This window comes from Elephantulus edwardii, unplaced genomic scaffold (assembly GCF_000299155.1).
Source record: "Elephantulus edwardii isolate Elephantulus edwardi_28Jun2011 unplaced genomic scaffold, EleEdw1.0 scaffold00548, whole genome shotgun sequence".
NCBI lineage: Eukaryota > Metazoa > Chordata > Mammalia > Macroscelidea > Macroscelididae > Elephantulus > Elephantulus edwardii.
In genome coordinates, this window is record NW_006400298.1 from 244,223 (window position 1) to 256,373 (window position 12,151).

Genomic DNA, 12,151 nt, shown 5'->3' on the forward strand with positions numbered 1-12,151 from the left:
ATTTAGGTTGTTTATTTTTCATTTCAATGAACATCTACAGAGATTTTGGGATTCCATTCATTCATTGTTGCACCCTTCTCCCCGCACAACCCCCTCCCCCCCATTTGCTCCTCTCCTTGAAAAGCAAAAGAAAAACTCCCTCATTGGTACACAATCGTCTCCATTGTTTCTTCCATCATTTACATTGTCTTCTAAAGCTGTCCAAATAACTCCTCATCAATATATTTCTTTTTATTCTCTACCTTTGGGTTATTCCCTTTATTTGTGGCTTCCATTGTTTCTTCCGTCATTTGTACTTTTTTCCGTGGGTTTTTAAATGTCTCCATATCAACATATATCCATCTTCCTTCTTTACTCCGACATATTCATTGGGTCTGCAATATTCTCTGGTTTTTGGTGTTTTGTTGTTTTGGGTTTTGGTTGGTTTGTTGTTTTTTTGTGTGTGTGAGAAGGCTTAATTTGTTTTTGACAGTTTTTGAAGATGCCTGCTGCTTTCTCAACATTATGTGAAGTTTTTCTTGATAAGTTTTAGGCTGTTGTGATTATGTCTGCAAAATTTGTCAGTAGTTCTCACCTTTGTGATATAATTGGTTGACAAAATATTCAATCCATGGGCTGAGCCACTCCCTCTACTGCAAAGTCCTTTCTGGGAAAATTTGCCTTTCCCTATATTTCCAGCTTCTCTCTGTGCAGCAGCCCTCCAGGAATCTTATTTTAAAGTGCCCTTTGTCCCAAACTCTGTTGTCCTCCTTTGCCTATGAAGTGACCAAGTGGTTTGAGATCAGGTGTTCCACTCAAGCAGTTTTTATCTAGTGGAGAGTTAAGTCAGTTCTTTTTTTGTAGCTCAACGTGCCAGATGAAAAATCTGAGAAAGTCTTTCTCCTGCTTGTGGCTCTGTGTCCCAGACTCTCTTGTCCAGTTTGGCCCTTGAGATGGCCCTGCATCTGAGGAGGCAAAGATCCCAAATGAAGATATCTATTCCCCAGGAAGTTTCAATCCTGTCTCCCCTCCTGCACTTTCTCTGGAAGCTTAATGTCTTCCTTTGTCTCTACAGTGGCATGAGATCAGAGCCCCCAACTATACAGTTGTGTGCAGGGGGATCTCAAGTCAGCCCTCCCTCTTGCAGAAAGCTGAGATAGTCTCTTCCTGTGGCTCTGTTTCCCAGACTCTTGTCCTGTTTGTCCCATGGGATGTCCCAGCAACAATGAAGCAAGGATCCCCAAATAGAGAACCTATCCCCAGGGAAGTTTCAGTATCATTTCCCCACAAAAACCCTCACTCTGGCTCTGGGCACATTTTCCCACCTGATGCGCCTTATTTCCTGAAGCTAAGCTTACTTTGTCTTCCTTTGTCTCTGGAGTGACACCATTCTCATACTTCTTGAACATAAGTTGTTTCATGAATTCTGTGTCAGCCAATCCTTTTTGATACAGTGACTCTGTGTACTCCTTCCTTCTTCTTTTGATGCTTTCTGGATCACTTAATATTTTGCGCATAGCATCCTTAAGTGTTGTAACTTGAGGCTTGAATTTGTTTTTCCGTTCCTTCAGTTTAGGAAATGCAGAGTGAGTTCATCCCCTTTTATTTTCCGACTACAGTTCTTTGCACTTATTATAATACATTGCTTTGTCTTCTGAGCTATCCTTTGGAATCTTCTGTTTAGCTCCTTAACTTCCTGGTTTCTTCCCTTTGCTTTGGCTTCTTGATGCCTCTGTGCAGTATTTAGAGTCTCTTCTGACATCCTTCACAATCTTGCCTTCCTCTTCTGTCTTTGTAATGATACTTTGCATTCTTTATGGATGATATTCTTGATGTCCTCCCACAGCTAACCTGGCCTTTGCTAATTAGTGTTCCAGGCCTCAAACCTGTTCCTGAGATAGTTTTCAAATTCTGATGGGATAAATTCAAGGTTAAATTTTGGTTCTTGTGGATTCAATTTCATTTTCTTTAACTTCAGTTTACATTTAATTATGAGTAGTTTATAGTCTCTTCCACAATCAGCACTTAGCCTAGTTTTCACAGCTGATATTGAGCTTCTCCAATGATTTTTTTGCACAGATGTATTCAATCTGATGAGGCAATGTATATAGTCATTGTTTGTGTTTCTTATAAAATGAATTTGCAATGAATAAATTTTTTTACAAAATTCTATCATTTTATCACCAAGTCTATTTTTTTTTCACTACTGATCCTTCTTCTGTTCCCCAGTTTTGCATTCCAATCATCCATTATTATTATTAGTGCATCCTGGTTACATGTTCAATTGATTTCTGATTGCAAAAGTCGGTAGAAATAACTTTTCCCTCCTTATTGGCTCTGGTTGTTGGTGTATATATTTGAATGATAATGATATTAACGGATGTTCTTTGTATGTGTTTGGATATTATCCTGTTGCTCACAGCATTGTATTTCAAAATGGATCTAGACATGGTCTTTTTAACTATAAACACAACCTTATTTTTCCTCACCTTTTCATGTCTGGCATAGTTGATCATGTGATTGTCTGATTCAAAATATCCATGATATTCCATCTTATTTCGTTAGTGCCTACATCAGTATTTATGTGTTCCATTTCTTTTTGAACAATATCTGATTTTCTACATTCATGCTTCTCATAATCCACTTTCCAGCCACCAGTTTCTTCTTGCAGCTGTTCTTCCTTCCTTGTGTTTGCCAAACAGAGGACTCTGTCTCAGGTATTATATCTGCTAGTCTGATCTAAGTGTACTCTGTTGTGCATAAGTGTTTTCAAAGGCCTCTTATTTCAGAAGTGGAGGGCCAGTCCTTGTTGCTAGTCTTTCTAAACTAGCTTTAGAGTAATATATAACAGACCACCATTTTACACAGAAAAATAGATGAAAGACTCTTCTCTATTACAAAAGTAAACACATTTATGTTCGTCCCTTCCAGCCTCTTGGCACATGTGATTTGGTTCCATCCACCACCAACACACACACACACACACACACACACACACACACACACACACACACATTCACCAGCATCCACTTCTCCACCTAACTTTCCATCCTTTCCCTACCCCTAGCCTTGCCAAGTCAGCACTCTCTTCCTCCCTCCCTGAAGCCAGAACTTGATATGGTAGCTCAAGCCTCCTGTTTTTTGTGCCAATGATGATCTGCTCTCCCAGGTGGCCAGTGCTGATGGTGATGACAGGGCAAGTTAAAGCTGCTCTGAAGGAATTGGCAAAAAACAAGGTCCCAGAAGTCGATGGCATACCAACTAACATATTTCAACAAACGGATACAGCCCTGGATGTGCTCATCAGGTTGTGCCAAGAAATCTGGAGGCCAGCCACCTGGGATCTGACTGTAAGAGATTCATATTTATTCCCAGTCCAAAGATAGGTGATCCAACAGAGTGGAAATTATCAAACAATATCACACACAACCAAAGTCCTACTGAAGAGCATCCAAAAGTGACTGGAACAGTACATCAGCAGAGAACTACCAGAAATAAAAGTTGAGTTTAGAAGAGGCCATGACATTAGGTAAATTATCATCAATTTCAGATGGGTCTTGGCTGAAAGCAGAGACTACCAGAAGAATGTCTGTTCATGGACTATGAAAAGACATTTGACTGTGTGGATCACAACAAATTGTAGCTAACTTTGAGAAGAATGGAAATCCCAGAATGGTTTATTGTGCTCATGAAAACATATACTTGGACCAGGAAGCAGTCATCGGAACAAAGCAGGGAAACACTGCATGGTTCAGAATCAGGAAAGGTGCCTGCCAGGGCTGCATCCTGTCTCTAAACCTTTCTAATGTATATACAAAATAGATCATTCAGGAAGTTGGACTTTATGAGGAGGATTAGGGCGTCAGGATTGGAGAAAGACTCATAAGCAACCTATGTTGTGCAGATGGCACAATCTTGCTTGCTGAAACTGAAGAGGACATGAGGCATTTGCTGCAGAATATCAAGGACTTCAGTCTTTAATATGGATTGAAGCTCTGCATCAGGAAGACAAAGATTCTCACCACTGGGTCAGTTGGCAACACCATGATAGATGGAGAAGAAATTGAGATTGTTATCCATTTCTATTTGTTTGGGTCCACAATCAACACTCTTGGCACCAGCTGTCAGGAAATCAAGATGAATTAAATTGAGAAAATCTGCAGTTTGAGTCCTCTCCAGAGTGCTGAAGAGCAATGATGTCAGCCTAAATTCTAAGGTGCTCCTGATCCAGGTCATAGTATTCACAATTACTTGATCTGAGTGCCTGGACAGTGACCAAAGCTGACGGAAGAAGAGTTGATGCCTTTCAGTTGTGATTCTGGACAAGAGAATAAACAGGTCTGTCCTGGAAAGGGTGAAACCAAGCTACTCCTTCAAGGAAAGGATTTTGAGACTCTGTCTCACACAATTTTTAGCATGATGCCAGGAGAGACCTTGGAGAAGGATAGCATGCTTGATAAGGTGGAGGGACAGAGCAGGAAAGGAAAACCCCAAGTGAGATGGAATGACATAGTAGCTGGGTTAATGAGAGGAAGACCCCCAGGGGTCAGGTAGATTGACACAGTAACTGGGGTAATTGGGAGCAGGTTTGTCACATACAGTATGATTAGCTTAGGATAGAGCAGGGTCCAGAACAGTTGTGCATAGGGTCGCTATGAATCATAGTTGTTTCAGTGGTACATAACAACAACAAATACTTGAGAATATTTTTTTGTTGCCCCCTCTTTGAATCTTTGCAATTTTTCATCCTATTACATCTTTATCTTGCCTCAGAAGCCTTGGTGATATAGTGTGTAGCACTGCTAACTCAAAGGCCACATCCCACCAGTAATTATGTGGGAGAAAGATGAACCATTTTCTCCCATGTAATTTCCAGCCTACAAAACTTAGAGAAGGGTTACCTGTAAGTTAGAGTAAACTCTGTAGTATTGGTTTGAGATGATACATACTTGCCTAAATCCAGCATTCCAACTATGAGAACCTGCTACGTTAGCAGTGAATGCTACAAATACTTTGTAAAAGTAATATAAAAAGGGGAGGAAATCCTGGTCCTCCATTCATCACTCTAGACTAGCATTGTACAGTAGAAGTCTACAGCAGTAGAGTTACTCTTTTCTGTCCTGGCCAGTTGGTAGCCACTAGCAAAATATGGCAAATATAGCTGAATTTTTCATTTTAATTCAAGTAGCCCCAGGATTGTTTGACATATTAGACAGCAGCACTTCTCTAGACCCTAGAAGGAAGAGAGCACCAAGACCTTCAGAGTAAATCCCAGTGCAGGGAGAATAGGTATCATAATCTAGACCGTTTATTAGTAGGCAGGGAGATGTAAAATGCCCTGGGGAATCACAGAAGTATTCCTAGGCCACCTTCAATTTGAAAGACTTTGAAGAATAGGTAGCAGTTCAGTTGAATGAGAATTTACAGAATGTTGTAAAATGGCTAAGACCTTGTTACTGATGTATTTAATTTATGGATTAGGAGAATATACTTTAGATGATTGAACTTTAATTGTTTTAATTTCATCTCATACAATTTGAGAACAATTTAACTTCTGAATTCAGATGTTATACACCTAGATATTTCTGTAGTAACTATCATAGGAACATTTAGAGAAGTGAGAAGAAGATGGAGGGGAAGCCAATCTGTAAATTGTTGTAATAATTGAGGCAAAGACTAAAGACCTAACCAGATAAAATGATTGTGATAAGAGTGAAGTTGGGATACAGTGATGAATAAGGAGACAGAAGATTAAGGATGAATGCACACTGTGGATTTAGCACAGTAGTGGCTCTGTGACTTGAGTGAGAGTTCCTCCTACCAAAAACACGCACTCTCTCCCTCTCTCATTCTTTGCACACATTTAAGGCTTTACGGTTATCTTTGGCCAACACTTACAATTTTTAGTTTTATATTGGTTTGCTTACAAAGTTTGTATACATTGTTTTTCAAACATTTTATTCTTGTTGTGTTTCATGAAATCATTCTGATTCATTATATTTTATAAAATTAATCAACACTGACCCTCTTTCTCATTTCCTTTATCCACTCCTCCCTCCATCCATCAAATTGTGGGACCCTATGATTTGCCCCCTTTGGCTGACACTCTTACACAGCATCAAAGACAAATATTTAAAGCCAGATTTGATTTCTAGATTATTTCTGTTATATGAAAAATCTCCTTAGTGAATGTGTTGTTTGAATAGCTATGTCCTAAGGAAAAAGTTACAGAGCCCTGCACTGTTTTTCCTTTTCTAGGGATTGATGTGAAGCAGGTCACAGTTGTTGTGAACTTTGACCTCCCTTTAAACCAAGCAGAGGAACCAGACTATGAGACCTACCTGCACCGTATTGGGCGGGCTGGACGCTTTGGGAAAAAAGGCCTTGCCTTCAACATGATTGAAGTGGATAAGCTGCCACTGTTAATGAAAATCCAGGACCACTTCAGTGAGTAGCACAACTTCTGTGTTACAAACTAGCCCTGCAACTGGGTGGTGTATATTGTGGAGCTCTAGTCTACAAGTGTGTGGTTCAATCCCTAGGACTGAGATTTCATGGGCAACAATTGATGAAATAATTCCTGTATGATATTAGAAGAAAAATTTTAAAATAAAGTGAAATTAACATGATTTATATGTTCATTCCATGATCTGGAGATTTTCATATCTTCATCAAATAAGATTTTTCCCCCCTGTGGTATACAAAAGACATGTGCTTTGGAATCAGACCTAGATTATTAATTCCTGGTCTGCCTTTTAAAACTGTGTAACCTTTATAGACGATTTATTGTCAGCATTCCTTATCTGCTCATCTCTCTGCATGTAACAGCCTTGTTGTTAGAGGCAACTTGCATTTTTGGAGACCTCGAGGATGGTGCATAGTTAGGTGAGGTTTAGATCTGTTGTTCATAGATTTGCTTTGAATCAAAGTCAACTCAGTGGCACCTAACAACAACAGTAGCAAGTTTAGTTCCTGAAAAACAAGTTTAAAAACCAGATGGTGATGTTCTTCTGTATTGCTGAGGAGAGAATAAACTGCACCATAGGCTTTGTGATTGGCTTAATGGCACCTAACAACAGCAATAGGGTTTCCAAGGCTGTAATCTTTATAGAAGCAGATTGTCACATCTTTCTGCAGTGGAGTAGCTCATGGATTTGAACTGCTGATTGTGAGGTTAGCAGTCAAGTGCTTAGCCATTATGCCACCGAGGTACTATTGTGTTTCTAATAAGTTATGAGTCCCTAAGCATTTCAGTTCTTAGTTTTTGTGATACACTGTGTGCACAAGCTATTGCCTGTGCTTTTAAATAACATTCACTCTAACCAGAGAGAAATGCAACTATATGCTCAGTATACCAAGAAGTATGAACAGAGTTATAAGGGAACACAAGACACTTGTTTCTAACAGACAATATTGGAGAACTCTTCATGGGAAATTCAATTTACACCTGTGGTGATTGAGTTCTAAAGCAAAATTAGGTCATTTCAGAAAGAAAGAATAAGACATGCACAGAGGTGAACCTATGGAATTGTCTGTTTATCGGTAAAGTTAGGGAGAAATGCCCTTCGACATCAAATGAAGTAGACTTACCTGTGGTCTCCTTTCCACAGTACCTCAGCAGTACCTCTTCAACCTGTTTAGTCCAAAGGGAACTGGATTACTTTAAACAGAGATATCAAATTCTCTGAGATTATATTCTGCCGTCAGTAACCTTTTTTACACTTTCCTCCCTCTGTCATCATCGCATTTAGCACAATTTTGACTTACCAGGCTGTCTGCTGTCATTCCTCCAGCCTCCCCCACTTAACAAAGTGGCCTCTGATGAACTGCCAGAGCCTTTGGACTGGCTGGTGACACTCTGATAGAAATGTGAAGTCTCCTGTTCTGGAATGGTTGCTTCCCAAAGGGAACCAAGATTTGGTCAGGGAGCATTGGAAAAGGAACACATTATTGACTGTAGATATATTGCTGATTTTGTCTCAGGACAGTGGTGCTTAATCTTTGCTGAAAGCAGTAGACACTGTTCTTAGGAAAATGCACATAGACACACACACACACACACACACACACACACACATACATACATATAAACACACCTGTGTATATTATATGGGTAAGGAGTTGTGCTGCCAACACAAAGACTGGTGGTTTGGATCCACCAAAGATAGTCTCCTCTTGTGATTTACAGCCGTTGAAGACCCATTGAAGCTATCATTTACTTCTGATTTAATAGCAATAATTTTGTGGGTTTGTGGATGTGTACCCACATATATACATTGGAAGATAGTTTTAGAAGCATTGCAGACTTATGTAGCTCCATCTAATATATTTTGGGCATGCTACCAAGAGGGACCATTCCTTGGAGAGGGACATCATGCTTTGAATGGTGGAGGGACAGTGCAAGAGAGGAAGGCCCTGGATGAGATGGATTGACTCAGTGACTGGGTAATGGGGCTAGGTTAGGTGTGCCAGAGACAGTGGAATTGGCTCAAGACAGAGCAGGGTTCAAAGCTGTTGTACAGAGGGGTCACTCTTGGTTGAAAGTGACTTGACAGCACAAAACAACTGAGACCATTCAGGGACTGTAGGTTATATACTCCTGTTTTAGGAATAACTGGAGAGAATGTCAGGGAGCAGAGAGAAGAAACAAATAAAGCCTGTTGTTACTGTGAGAACTTTGTGCAACCTAATCTTGGGAAGTGACCCACATGTAGGAAAACTTATGTTCTCTTTCACCCTCCACCCTCCCTAACTCATACTTATCTTCTCTTCACTCACATAGGCCCCCTCTCAGGTCTTTTCTGGCCCAATATACCTCATTTTCTGGTACACTTACCATTATTTCAGGTAGTTGTTATGTACCATCCAGTTGAAACCTGTCACTAGCTGCCTCTCCAGTGGCTTTTGAGAGAGTTATTTATCATCATCCCATCCTTGTCTAATCTAGAGAATTTACCTATCTCAAGGCTTTCTCAAGGTATCAAAACATACTTTCAAAGATATTACTGTCTTCAGAAATTAATAGGTATGTAGAATTAAGATCCAGTTTTCTATGGTAATTCTTATCCACTTTCTTTATTTTTCAGACAGCAGTATTAAGCAGCTTGACCCTGAAGATATGGATGAGATTGAAAAGATTGAATACTGAAGAAAGAATTTTATCATTTGTGAAATATCCTAGGTTATGTGGAAAAATGTCTTGTTGGGTTTTGAAGGTAATTGTTGTTTGTTGAACATTTTCAACATGGAACTGTCACATCTGGCAAAATAAATGCTGTAGTAGCCTTAGTTTTAAAACCTGAAGTCTTTTTGAAGTTAAATGGATGTAAAACTTCTTATTTCTTGAATAAACACAGTTATTTTATATTCCAAATCTTTTTGAAGGTAAACATTTTTGCTACTGGAATGTGTCTGGTTTTAGTTTATTATGGAGATTGTGAGATGGAGCAGAATTAGACAGTTGTAATACACTCCAATCAACCCTGCTTGCTGAAAGGTCAAGGACTGCAGCCTCCAATATGGATTGAGGCTCAATGTCAAGAAGACAAAGATTCTCACCACTGGACCAATTGGCGACATCAGGATGGATGGTGAAGAGATCAAGATTGTTCACAGCTTTAGTCTCCTTGGCTCCACAATCAACACTCTTTGCACCAGCAGCCAGGAAATAAAAGACATATTGCAATGGGAAAGTCTGCTGTTAGGGACCTCTCTAAAGTACTGAAGAGCAGTGGTGTCTCTCTGGAGACTAAGGTGCGTTTGATACAGGCCATGGTCTTTGCAATGACTTGTTATACATTAGAGAGTTGGACAATGACTAAGGAGGATAGATGCCTTTGAGCTGTGGTGCTAGAGAAGAGTATTGAATGTACCATGGACTGCAAAGAAAACAAACAAATTCATCCTGGAGAGGGTTAAACCAGGCTGCTCCTTGGAGGCAAGGATTCTGAGGCTTTGTCTGACATACTTTGGTCATGTTGGAAGGAGAGACTGGTCCTTGGAGAAGGACATCATGATTGGGAGGGTGGAGGGCAGGCGCAGGAGAGGAAGGCTAGGAGGTGCATTGATTCGGTGACTGGGGTAATCTGGATGGGTGTGTCGGAGACAGTGCATTTGGCACAGGACATAGCAGAGTTTAGGGCTATTGTACATAGGCTCGCTGAGTAGCAAGCAACTCGATGGCACATAACAACAATGCACTCCATGACACCTAATTACAGTCTGAGCAGCTACTCTATTTGCCACAAGATGGCGCTTACTGTTTTCCTGGTTTGGGCATTTGAGCGGGTGTATCTCCCAAAACCTTTTGAAATTTTGAAATTTCTACTCACGGCGACTTTGTAAAATGGAATAGAACTATCCCATAGATTTTCCAAGCTGTAATCTTTATAGGGCAGATTGCTACATTTTACTTCCACAGAATAGCCATATGCTAAAACTTTCAGGTTCATAGCTGAGCACTTTGTTCTTGTTGTTATGTGCCATTGAGTCGCCTGTGACTCGTACTGACCCTATATACAAGAGCCCTAAACTCTGCCCTATCTTGTGCCAATCTCATCATCTCCCAACACACCACCCCCATTAGCCCTGTCATTGAATCAATCCATCTTATCTAGAGTCTAACTCCCCTGTGTTGTCCCTCCACCCTCCCAAGCATGACATCCCTCGCCAAGGACTGGTTCCTCCTTGCAGCCTGTCCAAAGTATGTCAGAAGAAGCTTCAGAATCCTTGCCTCCAAGGAACAGCCAGGCTTCACCCTCTCCAGGACAAACCTGTTTGTTTTCCTAGCACTCCATGGTATATTCAACACTCTTCTCCAACACCACAGCTCAAAGACATCAATTCTCTTTCTGTCATCCCTAGTCATTGTCCAGCTCTCTGATGCATAGCAAGTTATTGCAAAGACCAAGACCTGTATCAGGTGTACCTTTGTCTTCAGGCTGACATCCTTGCACTTCAGCACTTTAGAGAGGTCTCTACCCACAGACTTGCCCATCGCAAGTTGTCTTTTAATTTTCTGGCTACTGGTGCCAAGAGTGTTGACTATGGAGCTAAGCAAACCAAAACTGTGAACGATCTCAATCTCTTCACCATCCATACTGATACTGCCAATTGGCCCAGTGGTGAGAATCTTTTTTTTCTTGATATTGAGTCTCAATCCATACTGAAGACTGCAGTCCCTGACCTTCTGCAGCAAGTACTTCAGGCCCTCCTCAATTTCAGCAAGCATGGTTGTGTCATATACATAACGCAGATTGTTGATAGATCTTCTACCAATCCTGACACCACATTTCTCCTCATAGAGCCCAGCCTCACGGATAACCTGTTCTGCATAAAGATTGAAAAGATGTGGAGACAGGATACAGCCCTGGCATTAGTCAAATGAAAAAGCCACATATTTTCAGACCTCATTCAACTTTTTAAAATTTTTTTTAAAATGTATGTACAGTCAAATCGAATCTGACTGGTACAGGAGGAGATTGTCCCGCCTTCTTCAGCAGAGCATCTAGTGGATTCAAACTGTGAACCTCTGGGATAGCAGTGCAGCTTCTTGCAACTATGCCACAGAAGCTCACCCTCATTCAACATTTTTAATGGCATGTTGTACTGCCATTGAGTTTCTTGCAACTCATATCAACTCTATGTACAACAGTTTTGAACTCTTCTCTCTCTTGAGACAATTCCATTGTCTCTGACACGCCCACCCCTATTACTTTAATCACTGAGTCAATTAATCTCAGCCAGGGTATTCCTCTTTTGCTTTGGCCCTTTACCCTTCCAAGCATGGTATCTTTCTCCAAGGACTGGTCTCTCCTGGCAACATGCCCAAAGTATGTCAGACAGAGCTTCAAAATCTTGGCCTCCAAAGAGCGGCCTGGTTCACTCTCTCTAGGACAGACCTGTTTGTTCTTTTACCAGTCCATGGTATATTCAATACTCTTCTCCAGCACCACAACTCAAAGACATAAGATTCTTATTCTATCATCCCTAGTCATTGTCCAACTCTCTGATGCATAGCAAGTAATTGCAAATATCATACCTTAGATCAGGCACATCTCAAATATCCAACCACAGATGAATGGATTGAGAAATTATGATATATACATATATATACACACACATAGTGGAATACTGTGAAGCACTCAGGAGCAATGATTTTTAAAATACTACA

At 40.5% G+C, this 12,151-nt stretch overlaps 1 protein-coding gene across 1 annotated transcript in view; it reads left to right on the plus strand.

Annotated features, from left to right (window-relative positions):
• DDX25 (DEAD (Asp-Glu-Ala-Asp) box helicase 25) overlaps nt 1–9,127 on the plus strand; it is a 103,500-nt gene extending 94,373 nt beyond the window's left edge. The window contains exons 11-12 of the mRNA XM_006903239.1: nt 6,238–6,426; nt 9,066–9,127. Coding sequence (XP_006903301.1) covers nt 6,238–6,426; nt 9,066–9,127 — 251 coding nt within the window. The remainder of the gene's footprint in view (nt 1–6,237; nt 6,427–9,065) is intronic.
• The last annotated feature ends 3,024 nt before the right edge of the window (nt 9,128–12,151 follow it).